This window comes from Podarcis erhardii (assembly GCF_964252035.2).
Source record: "Podarcis erhardii genome assembly, chromosome: 8".
In the NCBI taxonomy this organism is placed as follows: domain Eukaryota; kingdom Metazoa; phylum Chordata; class Lepidosauria; order Squamata; family Lacertidae; genus Podarcis; species Podarcis erhardii.
The window spans coordinates 26,228,636-26,251,797 of NC_138499.1; the positions used below are offsets into that span (position 1 = coordinate 26,228,636).

The 23,162-nt window shown below is 42.5% G+C and overlaps 1 protein-coding gene across 4 annotated transcripts; it reads left to right on the forward strand.

Annotated features, from left to right (window-relative positions):
* The first annotated feature begins 1,564 nt into the window (after positions 1–1,564).
* GEM (GTP binding protein overexpressed in skeletal muscle) lies at positions 1,565–22,121 on the forward strand. 4 transcript variants are annotated; one of them, XR_014159320.1, is made up of 7 exons: positions 1,602–1,801; positions 5,921–6,155; positions 7,702–8,046; positions 13,823–13,899; positions 18,759–18,963; positions 20,569–21,538; positions 21,590–22,120. XR_014159320.1 is itself a non-coding variant. In XM_081873312.1 (6 exons), exons 3-6 carry the CDS (start codon positions 7,716–7,718, stop codon positions 20,844–20,846), a joined length of 888 nt encoding a protein of 295 aa, XP_081729438.1. In that variant the 5' UTR covers positions 1,565–1,801; positions 5,921–6,155; positions 7,702–7,715; the 3' UTR covers positions 20,847–22,121. The 4 variants fall into 4 exon arrangements, 3 of the variants coding, with proteins under 3 accessions (XP_081729438.1, XP_081729439.1, XP_081729437.1); XM_081873312.1 differs by having other exon boundaries at positions 1,565–1,801; positions 13,826–13,899; positions 20,569–22,121; XM_081873311.1 differs by having other exon boundaries at positions 20,569–22,119.
* Positions 22,122–23,162: the final 1,041 nt, after the last annotated feature.

Here is a 23,162-nt window from a genome sequence, read left to right on the forward strand (position 1 = left end):
ACTAAATAGAATTACAAAGCATATTTTTTTTAAAAAATGCTGTACATTGTGCTGTGTGCAAAGTTCACCAATTCCTCGTGGTGATTGGATTGTGTGGAAATGCTTCATGGCATGAATTACAGCCACTACTCAATTGCTCATCTAGGTCAAGGTATTTTCTCAGCTTACTTGGGGATGTCCCTGATTATAAATAGCTGGGGTGTTTCTTTTCAGCCACTAGCCAGAAGGATTACTATTAAGTCTAGTTTGTACGCAGGGACATATTGGCAGGTGATGCTAATAAAATAAATAAAAATTGAGTAAGAATAAAATATCTGTATATAGTGGGCTTCCTTCAAGCTACAGTGTGCAGGAGTTTAAAAGCCAGTTGTGATGGCTTCATTATTAAGGCATGGGTCACCAGAATAGTGCCCACAGCTGCATGGGTGCCTACAGAACTGTTCTCTGATACCCACAGGGTGTTCTCTAATGCCCCACCCCTGAAATTAGCCTTGAAACATATGGTAGTTTCCCACCCCCAAACCAAACAGCTGTGGGGGGTGTAGTCATAACTGGGGAGAAAAAAATTAATTCCCCTCTTCCCAACTGTCAGGACCGTCCCCATTGAAAATGCCCCCTACATAACAATTAGACTTCAAAGAAGTGCGGCTGGGCAGAGAGACCAGAGAAGGTCTCTGAAGTACAGTGGTACCTCAGTTTACGAACTTAATCTGTTCCAGAAGTCCATTCTTAAACCAAAACTGTTCTTAAATCAAGGCGCGCTGTCCCTAATGAGGCCTCCCGCCACCGGTGCCCTTCCACCATTCGGATTCCATTCTTAGACCAAGGTAAAGTTTGCAAACCGGGACACTACTTCCGGTTTAGCAGAGTTCGTAAACAGAATCGTTCGTAAACAGGACTGTTCTTAAACCGAGGTACCACTGTATACGTGGGTCTCTACAAAGCAACACACAGCGTTAACAGCAAGAGACTTTATTGAGCTAACAGAGAACAGGACAACCAGGGCAAAGCAGCTGCTTATATACATTTCTGAACGTCTGGGCCACTCCCACTCTCAACGTGATTGGCTGCCTAAAACCTCGAGCTTCAAATCATAACTCAGAGCTTAGGAACCAATGCCAATAGCCCAAATCCTGATAATGCTATGTGATTGGATATTGTGTATCGAATCAGAATCCTCTGTCCAGACTGAAGCTCAGGAGAACACAGACTGTGGAATACGTCACAGTCTCCACCTTTGCCGCTCTAGGAATAGGACAGGAAGATAGTGATAATAGCAGTGAATAAGTTTGAAGGCTGCTATATTAAATAATGAAGGGAAAAAAGAAATGAGAAGTTTGAAAGATACGACTTTCAAATGAGAAGAGCTAAACACAGCGGTCTGGCTCTGTTTGGAACATGGCTATTGTTGCTTCTAGACACCAGTGCCATATCTGATTGCCAGGGCTCACTGGCAGAGGCAAATCCTTATCAGGAGCTGCAGCTTTTATAAGCCACTGGGAGCTCCTTGGAAGATGTACTAGGTATATTCATTGATGTATTTCTTTAAAAAATTCCAGCTTAGAAAATGACTCTCAGGAAACAGCTACTTGTGATCTGGCAGGAAGAGAATAATATAGTTTGGGGTTACGAATAGTAGCAGTCTGGTGTCAGAAGTTATGGGCGTGTGGTTGTAACTAGGAGACCAAAATATTTTCCCTCCTGTCTGAAACAGGGTCGGTCTACAAGTGGTGGCGTTTTTGAGGGCATTATCTCCAGTTTGATTGCAAGGATAGATTACTCTCTCTGGGCCATGTTTGCGGTAAGCTTGTTTTTTTTTTTACTTTTGTGATCTTGACAAGAGTCGTTTAAAATGAATCAGGCGGTGTTTCCAAAGCGTTTGCCGTTATGGGAGTGATGTTGATGTTATCTTCTCCAACTTTTGCTTTAAACTAACAAGATTGCCCAAAGCTTAAAGCTTGAGATTTGCCTCAAAATCAGATCAGTTCTGGGTATTGTCGGCCAGAAGGTGTTAAAGAAGGACCGAACATTCTTTATGTATGCAACAACGGCAGCAAGGATACTCATCGCAAAAAACTGGAAAACTCAAGATCTACCCACACTGGAAGAGTGGCAGATGCAACTGATGGACTATATGCAACTGGCCGAGATGACAGGCAGAATCCGTAACCTGGGAGAAGAGAAGATGGAGGAAGACTGGGAGAAATTCAAGAAGTATCTACAAAAACATTGTAATTTGGTTGAATGCTAAGAAGGATGCTAGATTATAAAAAACTGGCCACCACTAAATTAGATTTGAAATTTGATGATAAGTGAGACTAAAGAAAATATAAAATTTTTTGGAAGAAGTGCTAGATTATATTTGAATGAGTGGACATGAGATTGTAAACAAGTTGATAATTTGTTTGGAAAAAACTTTTAACGATGTAAATGGGAGCGGGAGACGTGAGGAAGTCCAAAGAAGTGATGAAATTATGTCTGTGATAGAAGTAAGACTGTGTATTATTTGTGCATTTATATTTAAAAACTTTAATAAATATTTATAAAAAAAAAAAAAAAAACAAAATCAGATCAGTTCTGAGCTCCTCTGCTTTAGAAAAATTGCAAAATATATCAGGTGGTTATGTTAGTAAGCTTAACAATGCCTTTGGTCTCCTTCACACATTAATACCTTGGCCATGTGGAATTGATAGCTCAGCTCAGCTCAGCACAGCCAGCCCACCTCCCTTTCGGTGTCCTCTGTCTTATGCAAGATAAAATACTGTACTACACACTCTCTGAGCCAGACAGGAGGCTGACATACCAGATGAACTTTTATTCTTGTAAATCATTTTTAATAAGCTTATAAAACCTTTGGTTTCCCCATCTGAGGTGGCACTAGGAGAACTCTATAGGGGAATTTTTATTATTATTCACGAGGCCCGAGTCTTGGGATCTGTTTCTTTCTTTTGTTGCTATGCATTTCTGAGATCATTTGACTCATTACTCAAGAGAGTGGGCTGTGTGTGCGTCTCTTGCTATGTGCAATTGTTGCTCTCGCTGTTCTTTGCTGTGCCACTCATTCCTGGCTCCTTTGGCGTAACTGAGTGGGAACGAAGCCAAGAGCGCTGGAGCTGCTGGCATTTATTGATCGCGTCCTTCATTAAAGTACTGGCTGTGTTCACCCCTTGTTCGGGAAAAGTGGTTCCTGGATTTCATGATGTATATGTGGGATTCTAACAAGGTCCTTGATAATTCTACCAATGGACAAAATGACATTTTAAATAAAGGCACCCAATAGTCTGCCAGCCAGCAATCAAAATTCTGGAACCATTCTTTAGAACGTTTGTGTTCTACAAGTGGGGCTTGTAACAAAATGTTGCAGCATGAAGTGCTCCTGTTAAGTGTTCCAGCCAATCAGGCATGTATTCTTCCAGGATATTTCATTCTATTCCATTCCATTCTACTTAGTTTTATGTCCATCCATTGCCCTCCGTACCTGCACATCAGCTAGTGAGCATTCCGTAATGATGATAATGGTGATAATTTACTTGGAGATTCTGTCTACATGTAAAGCAGACTGTCTGCCACTGAGCTACAACTCCCATTTTAACAGTCGTGACTTCCTCCAAAGAATCCTAGGAGCTGTATTTAATCATATACCTACAGTTCCCAGCACCCTTAACAAAACAGCTCCCAGGCTTCTTTGAGGAAGCCATGACTGTTAAAGTAGTATAAGAGTGCTTTAAATGCACAGATGCAACATGCGTGATCGTCTCGGCTCTTCTGATGAAAAGGGCAGGTTGCACTTCTTCTGAAGATTTAGAAACTGGGTACACTTAAACGATAGCCAAAGAAACACAAACTCCAGATCAAGGTATTCCAACCACCCAGTCAGCCATGTGGTCTGCAGGCAATGGAGCAACCAATCACCTGCAAAGCTGGAAGTGACGCCAACTGCACAGTCAGCCAAAGAACCCAGTGTACTTTCAGTAACATCCCATCTCAGCACTGTCTCTAAGCACGGCAGAAACAAATCAGCTGCCGAGGGATTTTCGAAAGCAAATGAGCACCACTGTTTAAACAAAGCAAGTGGGTCTGCAGCAAACCTATATTTGCAATAAGTAAAATGATGCCATTTTAATCAAATGAACATTTCAAAATCAGGGTGCTAGAGTTGTGGCCTGTTTGTTGTGCCTGCCAATATACAGCTATGGAAACCATTTGGGATACGGAACTAGGAAACTGATGTTCAGATTTAACTTTTCCTTGCTGTCTGCAAGCATTTTTCTCCAGCACATCTGTTCTTTGTGATTTGAATTGCTTTAGTTGATCCTCAGGTGGCAGGTGAATGCACCAGTGGCGTAGCGTGGGGGGTGCAGGGGGGGCCGGCTGCACCAGGCGCAACATCTGGGGGTTAGGGTTAGGGGGCGCAAATCCACGGGTTAGGGGGCGCAAATCCACGGGTTAGAGGGCGCAAATTACTTGCCTTGCCCTGGGTGCTGACAACCCACGCTACGCCACTGGAATGCACTGTCTTTTCTCCCCAATGGCATTTGGGCTAGGTGCTTAACAATGCAATCCTATGCATGTGTTCTCAGAAGTAAGCCCCACTCAGGTGGTGTTTATAGGATTGCAGCCTTTGTTGTTGTTGTTTAGTCATGTCCGACACTTTGTGACCCCATGGACCAGAGCACGCCAGGCACTCCTGTCTTCCACTGCCTCCTGCAGTTTGGTCAGACTCATGCTGGTATCTTCGAGAACACTGTCCAACCATCTCATCCTCTGTCGTCCCCTTCTCCTTGTGCCCTCCATCTTTCTCAACATCAGGGCCTTTTCCAGGGAGTCTTCTCTTCTCATGAGGTGGCCAAAGTATTGGAGCCTCAGCTTCGGGATCTGTCCTTCCATTGCAGCCGTAGTTGCTTTTAACTCTCTTAGTAAATTGGCATGACAAAGTTACATAAGTTTCATGTCAGATTATGGCTTCCCCCAAAGAATCCTGGGAACTGTAGTTTGATGGGGGTGCTAGGAATACCTGACTAGAGATCCCAAGCCATGCTCATAAAGTAACAGGGAATGGTTTAAACCCATGGTGTACATATACCCTCAATTAAGGACCTTCCAGATTGATTCCCACCCAGAAATAGTGACAAACACATACTGGCAAATGAAGGTTGTGGAATTAAAGTTGGTTGGGTGTTCTTGCCCACCTGACCCGCTCCCACCCACCCTCACCCCAAATTGGACTTTTTGCTATAAAGGAAGTGATGGGGAAATGCTTTAGAAAGTTTGGGATAACAAGTGCTTGACATTACATTGTATAGCCTACCTGTCAACAAATCAGAATGCAGGCCAAATAAAGAGCCGCTACTGTCAAATCTCCGCGCAAACTTTGTGTAAACAAATCAGGATGAATGCTTATTAAACAAGTTGTCCGGAAGCCACCTTGGTAGCGTTTTCCTTTGTAACTTGCGGGCAGCAATGCTGGTAAAAAATGGGATATTCTGCACAATTTATTCTCTTGTTGAAGGAGGAGGTTGCATTCTTCTATTCATCTAAGGGGGAAAGACTAAAATAACATTGTAGAAAAAGAGTAATTTTCAGTCTAGCATGGTCTTAAGGTCAGTTAAGACGTTTGCGACATTCCTGTGTTAATGCTTCCAAAGTGATTTTTAAGAATCGGTGGTATCACCAGCATTTTAGAGCAGAGCAAGAAGGAACTTATGGAAGTCTTTCCCTCACTTTTTTTTTTGCTTTGCTCTTGTGAAAAAGGTTCTTTACTTGCACCACCGGCATTATGTGCACATACAGAATAAGTGACTGTATGCCTGCAAATAAATTGTTTCGTTAGCAATAGTAACTCTCTCTCTCTCTCTCTCTCTCTCTCTCTCTCTCTCTCTCTCTCTCTCTCTCTCTCTCATGCACGCCTGCTTCCGTCCAGCTGGGGGCTGGCTGTCGGGCGGACAGGCCAACGACGTCACGGAAAAGCCCTGTCTCTGATCAGATGGGCTTAATATAAACCAGGTTTGCTGAGAAAGAATTAGAGAGGCAGCCCTTGGACAGAAGAAGGATTTCCAGTGGGAGAGTGGATCGGTGTTCAACACTCTCCTGAGAACTAGGGAGTGAGATTAACGGAGTCGCCTGTGGTTGGAACAGAGAGTAAAAACATCAACAAGGTAGTGTTGACTTTAATGAGCATTGATTCGAATGCATTGCTTTAGCACTGCTGGCATGTGAGTAGATAGACAAAAATGTGCAAGTTGAAAGGGTGTTCAGAATTTGCGTCAGACCAAACTTTATTTCTTTGTTAGACTATTAAAGTAACAGCATAGTTAGCTGCACATTGCAATGAGACTGCTCTAAATGCATCAAAGGAAAGGCAAGGTGTCTTATTCTATCCCTTTTTAGAGAGCACAGTGTTAACTAGAGCCATAAAATAGTAGTAAATGTGTTCATATGTCACATATACAGAGATGAGCTTGATATCTGTTCACTATCATCTTTGGCTGAAAAAGTTGAAGTGACTGGTCAGTAAGGGAGAAAAGGAATAGTCTAAATTTGCACTGGATGCTGTTTTTGTTTCTGACCAGCATTCCTTTGCATCTCTCAACCCAAACAACAGGCAAGGCCAAATACAATAGCTTTGCAGGTTGCTGCAAAATGCATGAAAATGTGTGCACCTGAAATGTCATGGAGTGGAGTTTCCTTCTTTGCTGCATATTTCGGTTTTTAAATTGTTTGAAAGCCTCCTGAGGAAGTTCTCACGGAGCTTGTCTGAATGGCAAAACAAGTGCATTGCTTGAAAAAGAGTTGAACTTGTGAATGCTTCTGCATCTGAATTTTGAAAATGGCCTTCAACAATCTTTTGGGCAAGTGCTCTGTTTGTTAGATGGAGAGAAGTGATGTGAACTGAGAAAACTCAAGCATAAGCTTGGATAAGCAAAATGTCTAACTTAGCTGTCATGTTGGGAACTGGAGAGCATCAAAGCAACTTTCCTAAAAATGGTAGCTGCAAATGAGAGTGGCCATCAGGAATTAACTCGCTGCATTGTACCGCCCACCAACACTCAACAGTCCTTCCTGCAAAGTGTAATTAAAAGCCATCTTTAGACAAGGGGAGAGCACCCAGCTTACTGCTCCAGAGATGAATTAGGGGCTCCCCAGTTTGACTGGACTTCTTGGGCAGTAAACTGTGGTTACATATTTGTAGTGTTTCCTCCTCCTAACTGACCCTTTAAGGGGCAGAAAAAAAGGAACTTAGGCATTTAGAAAAACCAAAGCAGGGGGGAGACCCAATGATGTAACTAACACCCTAGCCTCTGACACATCTATGAAGAAATACCCTTTTGTATGGTGTAAAACCAAGTTTCTTGGTTGCTTTGGGTGTTTCCCCCCCAGATGCTGAGAGGTGACCACAACACAGATTCAGAGCATCAATCACACATGAACCACATGTCCACTTTTTAGATTGCTGCTAGTCCATATGAATGTGCAAGGTTTGCAAAGGGGGAGAGTGCTGTTGTCATGTGCAAACAGCAAAAAGATCTCAGAATAAGAAATAATATCAAGAGGTACTTCCTATTATCATCACTCCAGCACCATTGATACTTCCAGGTGTCAAGTATTTGCAGATCTCGAGAACTCACCTGTTCAGATATAGTACGCAGAAATTCAACGGTACAAATAACACTTGTGATTTTACTGTTGTTGTTTTTTAACCAGGGCTGGGAAAAGCCATGACTCTGAACAATGTCACGATGCGTCACAGCAGCAACACCTTACAATCGCAGCAGCAACGCTGGAGCATCCCAGCAGACGGGAGAAACCTGGTGGTCCAGAAAGACCCCCACGAGTGCAACCGACAGAAAAGGTACACCGTCAACCCTGAAGAGTATTACCGAAGAAGCTGGTCGTCGGAGTCTTCTGACTCTGTCATCTCCTCCGAGTCAGGAAACACCTACTACCGAGTGGTACTCATCGGGGAGCAAGGAGTTGGCAAGACAACCATTGCCAACATCTTTGCAGGCGTGCACGACAGCATGGACAGTGACTGCGAGGTGCTCGGAGGTAAGTCATTACATTCCACGCTGCAGAGGTTTATTTAAAGCCTCTTGTGTAAGCGGCGATTAGCTCTGAGAACTTGGAGCTCCTGATATTGAGGCCGTGATTCCCTTGGCTCTTAGCCTCCAAGACGATTTTGGCACGTTGGGTGCCCAGTGATGTAGGGTGGAGATTACGGTGGAGATGGTGGAAGGAGATTCTCTGTTGTCAGTGCTTTAAATCTGGCCAAGTGCACATGAAGCAGAGTGGGGAACATTTTCCCCATGGAAGGGCTGCTTCTGCTTCTGGGCAGCTTCCCATGGGCCACAGTGGGACTGGGGGGTGGGGCACCAGAGACATGAATGGGAGGAGGAACACTTTTATTCAGTAGTAGGCTGATTTCTGCACACAGACCTCTCTGTCCAACCATCCAGGCAAGAAGCAAGCCACTATCAGAACTCAAAGAGACAGGGAAAACACCCAAGGAAGGTGCAAAGCAGATTTTGAGAGGGGTGGCATGGAGGGATGGGGGTGGGCAGGGAACTTTGAAGGGCCAGATAGAGACACTTGAAGGACTTCATTGGCCCCTGTTCCTGAGGTTCCCCCCTGTCTGCATAAAGGAAGGAGATAGGGTTTATTACACCGCACCAGAAATCAAATCTTCCACATATTTATTTATTTTTAAAACAAAAAACCCTGTCATTTCCACAAGATACTCAGGACAGCTTCTCCCAATAGTGGTGGCTGTGGAGTCCATTTATCACTGGGCCTTTGGTTGTGCGAGTGCTCCCTGCTTCGAATCAGTGTGTGCCTTCTCCTCAAATATTCTCAATTACAAACCAGACTGACTTAAGTGACCATTGACTTTAACAAAGTTTACAAGTTCACAAGCTACAGATTAGACTGATATGCAAAGTAGGATCGTCACATACAGAAACACAACAGCTACGAGCTTAAGAAATGTCTTCTTAGGGCAGAAGTAAAGGTTCCTATAAGTCACAGTTGATCCGACAAGAAATAAAGAAGAAAGAGGAAATGAGAAAATAAACGTAGCTTTACGAGATTAGTACTGGCCTTGATCTAAATTAACAACCCTGTTGCAATATTCCTACCAATATGACAACAGAGTTAGAAAATTAGCAAAATAAAGAGGTTGCATGAAGAGAAGTTGGAAATCCAAGAGACTAACAATGGAATCCTATAGCTTTCATCTTGGATTCCCAGCTTGCAACATGGAGCCCACTCTCACATTTTCATTTTCTGAGTGGTTTTCAACTAAATATTATTCAGAGTAGACCCACTGAAATGAATACACCTAACTTAGTCATGTTCATTACTTTCACTGGGTCTGCAAAACTTGACTACAGTACTGCTCTTTGGGGTGGAATTAAACGTGGCACTGTTTAGGGAAGTTTTTAATATTTAATGCTGTACAGTATTGTTTTTAACACTCGATTGGGAGCCGCCCAGAGTGGCTAGGGAAACTCAGCCAGATGGGTGGGGTATAAATAATAAATTATTATTATTATTATTAACATTTCATCTGCACAAGCATCGCAGCTTGCTTTGTGGAACGATTTCCCGCTCTCCTCCCTCCTGACCTTGTGCTGGGGGCTCTCTGAATGCCCCCCCAAGCCAATATTGCAGGGGGAGGAGTGGAGGCAAAAAACAGCAGTCCTTGCACAAGGCTTCGGCTGATGGGGCAGGTGCTAGGTGAGTCCCACCCTTTATTATCCCTGGACAGTGCTAATAACACACATGATTAATCCCAAAATGTTGAATTCAAAGAACATTTAGTAGTAATGATATTCGTAGTAGCAGGCACTTGGGAGCAATGATATAGCATTGCTAGGATCTCATAGGGAGTTTCTTTTTATCGTCTCTCTATTACTCAGCAGCGATTGGCAGGGTGGCCGCTGTGGGCTTTGTTATGTACTGAAATTCTCACCCTGGGCCAGCAGGGGAATACTGTAGATAACTTTCACTCAGGTCCACATATGCAAATAAGGGATTGAAAGTGATGTTCAGTGATTGGATAGTTACAGAAAGTGGTTACTGTTGCGTTGTAGTGGAGCTCTATATAAGCAGGCTGACTGAACCCTTCAGTTCAGTTCTGTTCTGGCCTGTGAATAAACAAGAGCTGTTTGAAGAATCGCTGTGTTGTCTGATATGTTCACCCACAACTTAACAGGCTTCGTGGCCACTTTCCTTTCTATTGCCTTCTTTCACATCCCTCTCTATTGCCACTTGTCTGCCTGCTGCCTTTTCCTCTCTGCTCACTCTTCTCCCCACCTTCCCTTCACCACCTCAGGCCTCTTTCAGGCTTTTCTTTCCCCTTCCCCTCTTCTACTTTATTTTACCTGACGCTGTTGCCTTTCTTAGATGAGCGTGGTGGGGGAACCCCTGGTTTTCCACACCTCTTGATTTGCCCTCAGGCCACCCACCATCCCCAAATGCGTTCTGAGCTGGCTGTTCTTCTCACTCTCTTTGAGCATTTTTGCCTGGCTGGAATTGGTCCCGGAACTCTTAACAACGCCCTCGCTGTAGCTTCCCTGGATGGAGGATTGAGGGGGCTGTGTGTGTGTGTGTGTGTGTGTGTGTGTGTGTGTAAAATGTAGCCCACTGCACAAAGGTGAAATTTACATTCGTTGCACCATCTACAAGAGGCAGATGAGCCACATTAGTGACCAAACACTTGCTTAAATAATTTTATTTTGCCTGCTGGACTTGTTTCAATTAATTGCCACTGAGATTCTGCCTTTCAACAAGGCTTGTGTGGCATCATATTTATACAGTGGTACCTTGGGTTAAGTACTTAATTCGTTCCGGAGGTCCGTTCTTAACCTGCAACTGTTCTTAACCTGAAGCACCACTTTAGCTAATGGGGCCTCCTGCTGCTGCACGATTTCTGTTCTCACCCTGAAGCAGAGTTCTTAACTTGAGGTAATATTTCTGTATAAGCAGGCTAGCTGAACCCTTCAGTTCAGTTCTGTTCTGGCCTGTGAATAAACAAGAGCTGTTTGAAGAATCGCTGTATCGTCTGATATGTTCACCCACAACTTAACAGTAACCTGAAGCTATGTAACCCGAGGTACCACTGTATACGTAATAAAGAAACAAGAGAACATTACACATCGGCTCCAGCAAGTGGATTGTTCCCATGAAGCATTAGCAGGGTTTGCTGCTGCTTTCACTGACAAGCTAACAGGAGATAAAGGCTGGAAACCCTCTTGTACGAGTCACACCATGGTGAGAGAGCTTGGTTGCTCTTTGCCAGAGGCTTTCCCCAGCAGGTCTTACTGTGTGATTAAAAGGAGAGCCTCGGATATTAGTTATTCTTTGAGCTAATAGGCATTGGGCTGCTTTTGTTTACTATGAGGCAGGAGGGGAGACTGGAAGGGGAAGATGGAGAGATACACACACAACACCAGGATCCTCTACTTGAAGGTGATTCTCCATGTTGTGGTGGTATTGTGAAGGATATACTGGGTGCATTATGTTGTCCTCATATATACTAATTCCAGTCTTCAGTGGGAGAGGGCTCTAGCTCAGTGGTAGAGCATCTGCCTTCCATGCAGAAGGTCATAAGTTCAATCCCCAGCCTCTCCAGTTAGGCCTAGGAGAGACTCTTCCCTGAAGCCCTAGAGAGCCACTGCTCATCAGTGTAGGCCATATGGAGCAAGATGGACCCATAATATAATAATAATATTTTTTAAATTTATTTATACTCCGCCCCAGCCACTCTAGGTGGGTTCCAATGCATATAAAAACACCAGCCGTTAATAGTAACAGTCTGATCCAATATAAAAAGTCGCAATAACTTTAAAATAAGCAACTTATATCAAACAAAGAAACATGCAAGAATCCATCAGAATCTAACAGCAAACAGCAAAATCAAACACAGGCAAATAATAATGAAACAGTTTGCGCTTATCATCCACAATAAAAAAATTACTAATCTATATTCAATTAAAAAACCCCCAGCAAATCACAATGCATAAAATACCACCAAGCATTCTAAACCATGTAAAATGATCAAATTGAGAAACAAGGCACACAACTGATATGGTCTGACTCAGTATAAAGATAGCTTTCTATGTTCCTAGACTACTGTTGCTTACATAAGCAAAACTCAAGAGGGTTTCATCAACAGCTTAAAGGAATGTGGACAAAAATGGGGGGTGGGGGAATTGTGATAGACTCCTAGGGGGTGAAGGGAACATGAAAACAGTCTAAGGCTCAGTGACCATTGAGTACCAACACTGGTTGCGTACACACCATGCATTTAAAATACACAACTTCCCCCAAAGTATCCTGGGAACTGTAGTTTGTTAAGGGGACTTGGAATCAGCACCCTTAGCAAACTGCAGTTCCCATGATTCTTTGGGGAAGCCATGGCTGTTTTGATGCCATTTTAAATATACAGTGCAGATGGGGCTCCAACTTTCGAAAGGAAAAAAAACGAAGAAAAAGGAATTAAGATTGCAGAGATGGGGGCAGGGAATCAATTTATCATATTGTCTGGGGAGCTTCTATAGACCAACCCTGGGGCCTCTAAAATTCTCTGAATTATAGGTTGGCTTTAGTACATAATCCTTGCCCTAAAGATAGTCGGACATGGATCACAGATGAAAGAAACTTGCAGGAAATACATTGCTGTGTCTGGCGTTTTCGCACATTCATCATATTTAGCAAGAAGCACTAATGTAAGGAAGAGTTATTGCCGATTGAACATCCTACATGGGAACTGCTTGTCTCTTTTTGAAAAAAAAAAGGCCAGCGTCCCTTTGCTTTCCACACACTTTTGCCCCAGGCGAAAGCTGCTCGCAGCGGCAATGCCTGTTCACCCATAAACTGAGTGAAAACAAATATTTTCCATTACTAAGCCTAGCTGGAGCCTTTGCGTCTGTCTGAAGCTCCCATGGGGTCAAACGTTCAGTATTTGGCTTATTTCTTCCATTGGGTCTTCTTCTTCCTGCTCTTATTACTCTCCTTTGGATAAAGATAACTTCAGAAGAGTGAATGTAATCGTTTGTCTTACCAGCTTCATGATGTCTACCAAGGAAATTATACGTCCATGTAGCTCATGGAAACTATAAGATCTTTGCCAGAAATTGTTATTTCAATGACAAATTGTTGGAAGATTTGCATCAGAACTGAAAGAACTATATACACCCCCCCCCAACACACAGCTATTTGCAAGTCTTAGAAGATGCAGGAGAAGGAACAAAGTTAATAAAAACATTTTTGGTCAGCAGTACTGCATTGTTGGTATAAATAAAATCACAGATTTGGTAAAAACCTTAAAGGTCTAGTCCAAATCCCTGCTGATGCAGGAAATCTACTGCTAGAGCACCCCTAATAGATTGCTATCCACACAGAAGCTGCAAAGCAATGGATTTTTATCTGACCTTATACGAAGGCTGAATTTGGTTCCCAGATGGAAACAAACAAATCCTGATATATTTTTCATCATTGCAATAGAATCACAGGAGATCCAAAATAATAACTTGTTGTCAGAGCAAAATTATGTTGGCTCAAAAATATCTCAGCTGTTGAGTTTCAGAGAATGCTTTCCATTACGTTGTGTGGACAGGTATGGTTTGTCTGATGAAGAGTTCTCTGCAACCCCAAAGCCTGCACACTCTTACACCAGTTTAATTTGTTTTATACAGTTGTAGGATTGCTGGGAGATTCTAAATAGGAATCTTCTTTATAACAGCCTATGACATTTCCAACAGCTTTCTCTCCAGCTTTCAAGAACATTTTTTTAAAAAATGACACTGTGTTGTTTTTCTTCTAGAAGATACCTATGAACGAACCTTGCTGGTAGATGGTGAAAGTGCAACTATCATACTAATTGACATGTGGGAGAACAAGGTAGGATGAAATATTCATTTTGCCATGCTGAATTTTTCAAACATTGCTTTGGAAATTTGATTTTAAGGGATCTTAAAAAACAAACATCCAAATGTTAAGCATTGCTAAATTGTAAGGCAAAGAGATGAATCATATTCAATAGGTTTGATCTCTATCTTTATTTCATTTTTAAGCTTATAAATTCAACAACTGCTATGCTTGGGAATATATTATGATTACTATCAACATCATCATCATTTCTATACTGCTTTAATTCTTTAAGGAAAAAATCTCAAAGCAATTTACAGCCTACATGAAAACATCAAATAACACAATCCAGAATAAAACATTACAGAAGAACGTCAACTATAAAGTGTATATTCAAAGCAGCATAATTAACAGGAAACTAAAACATTATCTTAAAGATTTCAAAATTAAAATCTAATCTAAAACTAAAACATTCTCTTAAAAGATTTCAAAATAAAACATTACAAAGGAGGTCAATTACAGAATGAACATTTAATGCAGCAAAAAACAAAACCCAAACCTATTTGAAACATTTCAAAAGAAAACATTACTAAAGGAAGTCAGATATAATGCACATAAAATTATCAAGAAACTTAAATTTTCTCATAAGCATAGAACATCTGTGCTGCTGTTGCTACCAGTCCTGCCAATGGTGGCGGCAGCTCAGGCTCAATGACTTGTGTCTGGACTGAGAGACAGCCAAGATGATCTCTGGCCTCTTCAGCAGCCTCAGCTTTTGTAGCTGGAGTCAGTCAGCGCCCCACCCTCCCAGGCCAGGTGGGAAAAGGCCTGCAAGGCGGCAGGGAGCAGGTTTTCCAAGAGCCAAGATGTTCTCCAATATTGAGAAGCAAAACTTGAAAAAGTTTCAAGGGGCCTTTGTGATGATTAGAAGTCTCTGAGATGAGCTCTTACTTTGTGCAGGGAAAGGTTGAATAACAGCAGCTGGTGGGCTGGATCAATCATATTTGCCTGGTGCTCCCATGTGAACCTAGCCTGACTTTGGGATCAGCCTCAGAGTCCCATCAGTCTGTTCGTGGAAAAGAGACAGGGCCTTTTTGGTGGTGGTATAAGGACTATGGAACGTTCTCTCGGGGAGATTAGCCAGGCTCCCTCTCTTCTTATATTTAATAGTAAACTGACATTGTTGTTTAAGGGTAGCTTTCAGTAACCTGCATTTAATGATGTGTTTTTTATCACATTTTAGTACCGTTGATATCTAAGTAAGTCATACTGAGTGCACACCTATTGAATAGGTCCCACTTGTCCTCTGTTTTATGGTTGTTTTCTTTAAATTGAGCAACATTTTACTGTTCTTTTATTATATTGCAATTTTGTGGAGCATTACTTTGTTCTTATTTGTTTTATTGCAGTGTGGTTATTTCTGTTTTAATAGAAAAATGGTATATAACTAATAAACAACTAAAGGTTGAGTTCCACGGGGCCACTGTTCGTGGGCATTTGAAATAACCACCACTGAAGTGTTACATATTTCATCCACTTCTGCAAATCTGGTCTTTCAAAGATCTAATCTTGCACAGGGTGGCAGTTCCACACCATCAGCCGGCATTTGTGGGTTTTTTTAAGGGGGTGGCACATTCCTAATGGTTGCCTGAACTGGCCCTAAATTTACTTAAATCTAAGGATTGTGGTTCGAGGACCCATGGAGGAATAAAGACACGTGGACATAGTATGTAAGGTTAATGGGCAAGAAAAGGCCACAACTTTATTGATTACAGCAAGTGAGAAGGTATTGGCTTAGGCATTGGACCACGGAAGATTTGACTCCACCCACTCAGAGAGGGGTGAGTCTGAAGAGGGGTTAACCACGAGTAGGGGGAGCCTGTTGTTGCTAATACAACTATAAGCTCTCCCCTGATGTCACCGAGGGTCGTGCTATGGCCCCCCGCCACACAGGCATCGGACAGGATCCACGTCCGCCAGATTCCTTTAATGGAATACCCAAATTTGAAGGGGTAGGCGATGGCCACACCTTGCCCTTCCACACACCAAAAACACATTCCAATGCCTAACCGCTAAATACCAAGAAAGCTGTGACGATTGCTACGAGGTAGGCAAAAAACCCCAAAAGGCCGGTGCCAATTTGCCAGTTGGAAAAAATTCCTACCAGGCCCCCTGGGCAACCAACCATAGGTCCATAGCAAGGTCAAGAGAAAAACTAAGCCCTAAGCCCTAAGGGAGTGGTGGGTGGGTGACTCGCGAAGAAAAGTTGAGCAAATGGGCTGAATGGCTGGCGCGGCTGCATCTTGAGCAGCAAACCACGCCCCCACCAAGCCGCCCGATTGGGTCCCCGACTGGGGGCGTGGCGCGCCAGCCATATGAGTGGGGCAGGGGGCGTAACGCCCCCTGCGTGACGAAGGAATTGCCTCCCGTCCACAACACCTCCCCTCTGGAAGGAGGAGAGGCCCTCTCTTAATGGGTCTTTGAGCTGTAACTTAAATCTCAATGCAGATATAATGCACCGTTTTTCTGGCAGCCATGCATTGCTAGAACTTAATAGGCGTTGTTAACGGTGCACTTATGGAAATAGTGGCAGTGGTCGAGGAAAGATTCATGACCTAGGTTTTAATAATAATAATAATAATAATAATAATAATAATAATAATTTAATTTATGTCCTGCCCATCTTGCTGGGTTTCCCCAGCCACTCTGGGTGGCTTACAACATATATACAAACACAACAAAGCATCAAACATAAAAAAATAGAATATCCTACAGTGGTGCCTCGCAAGACGAAATTAATCCGTTCCGTGAGGCTCTTCGTATAGCGGTTTTTTCATCTTGCGAAGCAAGCCCATTGACAGCTTAGCGGATTAGCACTATTAGCGGTTTAGCGGCTTTTAGCGATCAGCTGTTAAGCGGCTTATCAGCGGATCAGCTGATAAGCGGCTTAGCGGCTTAGGAAAAGGGGGGGGAGGGAAAAACCCCCACAGGAACTCGCAAGACATTTTCGTCTTGCGAAGCAAGCCCATAGGGAAATTCGTTTTGCGAAGTGCCTCCAAAACGGAAAACCCTTTCGTCTAGCGGGTTTTCCGTCTTGCGAGGCGTTCGTCTTGCAGGGCACCACTGTGTATGAACAACAAACAAACCAATAAACCAATAGAAACCAATAATAACAATAACAATAATAGCAATAATAAAGAGTTTACAGTTATATCCAAATTAAAATAACCGCCAACCGCAACTAAACATTTAATCAACATCAACCTGACGAAAGCAAAACAGAGGAACCAAAATTAGACCCGTTTAAAACATTTTGAAACATTTTAGCCCTGTTGTAATCAGGCCTAGTTCCAAGTAAGATTATGGACGAAAATAAATGGCCTGATGACATCCTGGAATGAAAGTTAATGGGACAATGTTAATTTTTAAAATGGAGCATCTTGAGTCAGCAAAGTAGGAACTACATTTGTACTGAATTAGTTGGACCATTGATCTACCCAACCATGATTAGTAGATGTAGCCATCACCAGCTGAAAAGTTGGTGGTATGAGCTGTGGATAAAACATGCTAAATTAATAAAAAATTAAAAAACAAAAATCTATGATGCTTCTCCCCATAATCTCCATAAACAGGCAGCACCAGTTTCTCAGGCCCTGACTGATGCAGTACTATTTGGTGACTATTCTTTCATCGTGTAGAAAAAGCAGACATTACTACACACACACACACCATCGGAACCTGCTTTATACTGAGTCATATGATAAACCACATGATAACCATTGATTTAATTAGCTCAGTATTAGCAGTGGCTCTCCAGGGGGTCAACCAAACATCTTAACTAGCCTTGCTTGAAGATGCGCGAGATTGCACATGAGATTTTCTGCATGCAAGGCAGAAGCTCAACCACTGGGCAATGGCCTTTTGCAAACGTACCCCATGGACACCCATTTACTTCTGTTGCATCTTTTGATGGATTACCGTTGTAAACTGCTTTGAGAGACAAGCAGAGTATAAATATAATAAATAAATACAATAAACCAAGAAGGTAGCAGAGAAGATGTACATTCTGAATTTCTCCTTCTACCCAACCCAGGTGCCTTGCCTTCCTTTGCATCTGGTCTCCCCATGGGGTGCAAAGTGTTTTTCGCTATATCTCTGCATAAACGCATCCAGCTACTGTATGTTTGGAAGCAGAGAAAAGGGAGCAAGAATTGATTTTTTTTAAAAAAGCCTTGATGTTGATATTCCATTTTGTTAGTTCCCTTTTCTCTCCTTGATCTCAAAGGGAAGCAAATTGGGGTTTTTTTTACCAGTTCCTATAAAAATGCAAAGCATTTCCACACATTACACATATGTATATTATATGCACCCCACATTTCCTAAAGTAACAGCACATAAACACACCCAACAGTGCATATAACATATAAAATACTTATGTATTAATACTTATAAACTTATGCTGCAGCAATATAGTAGCACAGAGGATTTTACTTTTTTATACATATTCAGTGTATAAATATATGGAGGGTTTGCATCTCATTTTGCATCTAATTAGTCAATCGTATATTGACAAATGCGAGAGCAGCTTAGACATAATTGGGCACTTGATGCTGCTAGAGACAGTCTGATGATTTGAAATGGATCCCTCCTCCATCTCTCAAAGGATATATTGAAGGTCAAACGCAGAATTTAGATGCAGGCTTCAGCCACAAGTTAACCAATGACCACATAATGCAGCACTCATTCTGTAACCCTCAGCTACATACCAAAAGTAATGAAAACATGTTGTGGCAATATTTTGTTTGTTTCCTGTGGAGACGCAGGTCTTCCAGTTAAGATACCCAGTATTTGCTGACACGCAATACAATTTATTATTATTATTATTTAAACAGGGTGAAAACGGATGGCTCCAAGAACACTGCATGCAGGTTGGGGATGCATATTTGATTGTCTATTCCATCACGGACCGTGCAAGCTTTGAGAGAGCATCTGAGCTCAGGATACAGCTCCGCAGGGCACGCCAGACAGAAGACATTCCCATTATTTTAGTGGGCAACAAAAGTGATCTCGTTAGGTGCCGGGAAGTCTCTGTTTCAGGTAGGAGCTACTAGATGTCAACTGTTAGTGCTGTTTGCTTTGCTTCTACGCTTTTGACACTAACCCTGCTCGGAGGGTTTGTAATCTTAGATATGTCTACACTACAAATAACAACGTGTTCAGCTGTGTCTTTCTCCCAAGAAACCTCGGAAAATTTCATTCTGCATGGGAGATGGGACAAGGGCAGAGCCACACCATATGTTTAGAGCACACCCAATGCACACCCTTAAAACCCCATTGATCCTGGGAACCACAGAGCTACAATTTGCAGTACCTTTAAGAAATGTACTGTGGTTCTGTGGTCTAAACCACTGAGCCTAGGGCTTGCTGATCAGAAGGTCGGCTGTTCGAATCCCTGCAACGAGGTGAGCTCCCGTTCCTCAGTCCCTGCTCCTGCCCACCTAGCAGTTCGAAAGCACGTCAGTGCAAGTAGATAAATAGGTACCGCTCTGGCGGGAAGGTAAATGGTGTTTCCGTGCACTGCTCTGGTTCGCCAGAAGCGGCTTAGTCATGCTGGCCACATGACCCGAAAGCTGTCTCTGGACAAACATCGGCTCCATCAGCCCGTAGAGCGAGATGAGCGCTGCAACCCCAGAGTCGTCTGTGACTGGACCTAACGGTCAGGGGTACCTTTACCTTTTAAGATATGATAGTTCTCAGGATTCTTTGGGGGAAGTCACCTGCTTTCAACGTGTGTTGGAGGTGCTTTAAATGTATGGTGTGGATCTTCTCAAATGTCAACGGTCTGACAAAACCTATAGCCATAAGGCAGGGATGGGAACCTGTCGCCCTTCAGATATTGATGGACTCCAGTGCCCATCAGCTCCAGCCAGCATAGTCAAGGATAATGGGAGCTGTAGTCCAGGAACATCAGGAGGGCCACAGGTTCCCCATCCTTGCCCTAAAGGTTTCTTGGGGAAATTTCATGGCAGCTAACTGAATTAAGATAAGCCCTGTTTATAGGTACAACATAAATACTCTTTGGGTTGGACAATGAGTAAACACTGAAGCAGGGGTTAGAATATAATTATTAACAAAAATTAGCCATGGAATAGGCTGTCTAAGGCAGCTGAAGAATCCCCATGACTGGTAGCTTTCACAAAAGTGGTGGAGACACGCTGGGTGCCTGGGATTTTCTGTTCTTCATTCAGCTCTCTTCTTCAAAGGCAAAAGGCAAATCTCTAGCAAAATTTGAAATCTCAGAAGCCCAAAGTGTGGTAGCTGAAAAGGAGTTCCATTATTTAGATGGTGGAATTCTGTGCCACCATGGATGGTGAAAGCGGACAAGAAAAAATATTTAAATTTGCTATATTTGCATAATTTATGCTTGGCTCTGAATTCAGCTTTTCCTGTCTTAGAATGTGAGTATGCTGGGGTAGAACTTTGATCACTTAGCACAGCAACCAATGTAGCCCTGATTATATGATACGTTTTCTTAAGGCAAAGGATTGGAGTGGGTGATTCTCTGGGTTGTTGTCAACACCAGTTCTTGTTTTTATGAATCTACCCCAGCTCATTAGCTCTTTGTCCATTGTTTAAAATAATGTGCAGTCACCTGAGCTCTCCAGCTAGTACAATGACAAATCTCCTTCAAATGTTTTGCAGAGGGCAGGGCCTGTGCTGTTGTGTTTGACTGCAAGTTCATTGAGACCTCGGCGGCTGTCCAGCACAATGTGAAGGAGCTGTTTGAAGGCATTGTGCGTCAAGTGCGGCTCAGGAGAGACAGCAAAGAGAAGAACGAAAGGAGGCTGGCATATCAGAAGCGGAGGGAGAGCATCCCCAAGAAAGCTAGGCGATTCTGGGGCAAAATAGTAGCCAAGAAGAACAAGAACATGGCCTTCAAACTTAAGTCCAAGTCTTGCCATGATCTCTCTGTCCTTTAAGGAACATTGGATCATCCCGAGCATTCTCTTTCCTGGAGCTTCTTCAACTCTCTTCTGAACAGTAAACCAATCTATATTAGATTGGTCAACAAGAAACACAAATCTGACTTGGACTCACAGTTGTGATTATTCTGATGAAATGTGCCAGCAATAAGGACAGTCTAATGCATGCAAGGATGAAGAAATGCCATTTATACTTTCCAGTTTATAGTTTAAGTGTGTGAGTGTGTTTGGGTTGGGGCGGGACAGAACTTTTGTCTTATAAACAATAACATTCCAAACTTACAATGAGACGTGTCCAAGGGGGGAGAAAACTGTTTCCCTTGTTGCCTTTTAAATAATAGTATAAGAAATCGGAAAGCATCGTTTATAAAACGGATGCCATCTTTTTGTTATTCTTTCTTACTAATTCTGTAAGCCAATAAAAAAGGGTTCCCACGAGATATGCCTTCTCCCTAATCAACCAGTTGACTTTCTTAAGTGCCCGCAGCTGAAAATCTTTGTTGGTTTGATATCATTTATCCCAATGAATAGAAAGATATCAACTGCAGTCAGATATTCAAGTGTTTGGTTAAATGGGAGCATTATTTACAGTGGGTTACATTGCCACAGAACACTATGGGAGATGAATGTGAATTTCACTAAATGGATACTTATAGTTAGAATATTGGCGATATTAACTGCTAATGGCTGTAGCCCTAAAAACCACTTACCTAGGTGTAAGTCCCAGTGAGCTCAGTGAGGCTTACTACTGTGTAGGCACGTGCAGGGTTTCACGGTAACTGTATAATAAGTGTTGAAGTGTTTCCTTGATGCATCTGGAGCCATTTGATTCTCTTAAAAAACATAGGTATAGGAGAAAATTGTAATACAACTTTCTGTTGTGTTGTAACACAAAATTGTTTATATTGATAGAATAAGTAGGAAATGTAAAACATAAAATCAAGTGCAAAATGCCAAGTTTTGGGAAAGAAAATCTCCTTTTCTAATAAACCACAAAGAGATTTTGTGCTGAAATCTCACGTTTGTATTATGCCATTGTAACTTTCTATTTATTGTCTTTCAACTATTTGCATTTTTAATGGGTGAACTGTTAGGAGTGGGAGGGAAGGGGGAGGCATATTGTTGAAATGTATTTATTAAGTGATTTCTTAAGAAAAACGATTTTATTACTGTTTTCTATATGATGTCTTTTGGACTATTTACATGCCTTGTAATAAATCAATAAAAGGTTTCACTGCCTTTGAACCTAGCAAGAAATCTCAAACTTGATTGAAGCTTAGCTCATACAAGAAAAGTTGCTGATTTGGTGTTACTTGTGAGAATGGGAAGAGAAATTAGATAGGTTCACATTTTGATGCGAAACAGCCTCATTCACAAATCAATGCATGAATTGATAAACAGTTATTCTGTAAAAGTCACACTTCAGATTTTGCATTGCTGCTTCCCAATGGAAAAAAAATGTATTTAAAAAGGGCACAATGGGGAAAGGGGCATGCAAAAACGTATATATTAGTGAAAATAACATGAGCATATTAGGAAATGCATTATAAAATTGCATTTTATTGGGGACTGAAATTGGCTTCCATTACTTATGTGTTACTTTTTGTTTCCCCTTAAACCCCCCCTACTAGCAAAGCTAGGAGGCAAGGTAAAGGTAAAGGACCCCTGGATGGTCAAGTCCAGTTAAGGGCGACTATGGGGTTGTGGCACTCATCTCGCTTTCAGGTCGAGGGAACCGGCGTTTGTCCTCAGACAGACAGCATGACTAAACCGCTTCTGGCACAATGGAACACCGTGATGAGTACCAGACCAAAGGGAAACACTGTTTACCTTCCCGCTGGGAAGTACTTTCGAACGGCTAGGTTGGCAGGAGCTGGGACGCAGCAGCATTGCAGGGATTCAAACCTCCGACCTTCTGATTGGCAAGCCCAAGAGGCTCAGTGGTTTAGACCATAGCACCACCCACTTCCCACAGCTAAGAGGCATGCTAGACTGGATGGTTGCAGCCACTGCCACGTCTATTTTCCCTATTGCTTTTGGGGCTTACTCTCCTCCCCACCTCCCTGTAGCAAAGCTACATCAGGATCCAGAGGCAATAAAGTTTTGCAGCATTACAAAATAGGGAAGTCACTGAGAGAAACCAGTGCTCGTATCAACCTTAGGAAAATGACAGCATGCCTCTTGAATTTGCACCTTAATCAGTGAGTAAATATTGAGGTTGTGAGATATCGAGATTTGCTTTGCTAGGCAGCATTTATATTTTGCTTTGGAATGCAGTTTTAAGAAAGTGCTCGTGATAACTGACTTCCGTGC

What these genes read in the sequence shown, in the direction of transcription:
- GEM (XM_081873311.1), top strand. Translation starts at nt 7,716, where the DNA reads ATGACTCTGAACAATGTCACGATGCGTCACAGCAGCAACACCTTACAA. An exon ending in TGACTGCGAGGTGCTCGGAG is followed by an intron (nt 8,047 to 13,822) that starts GTAAGTCATTAC and finishes TTTTTCTTCTAG; the next exon opens with AAGATACCTATGAACGAACC. An exon ending in CCGGGAAGTCTCTGTTTCAG is followed by an intron (nt 18,964 to 20,568) that starts GTAGGAGCTACT and finishes AATGTTTTGCAG; the next exon opens with AGGGCAGGGCCTGTGCTGTT.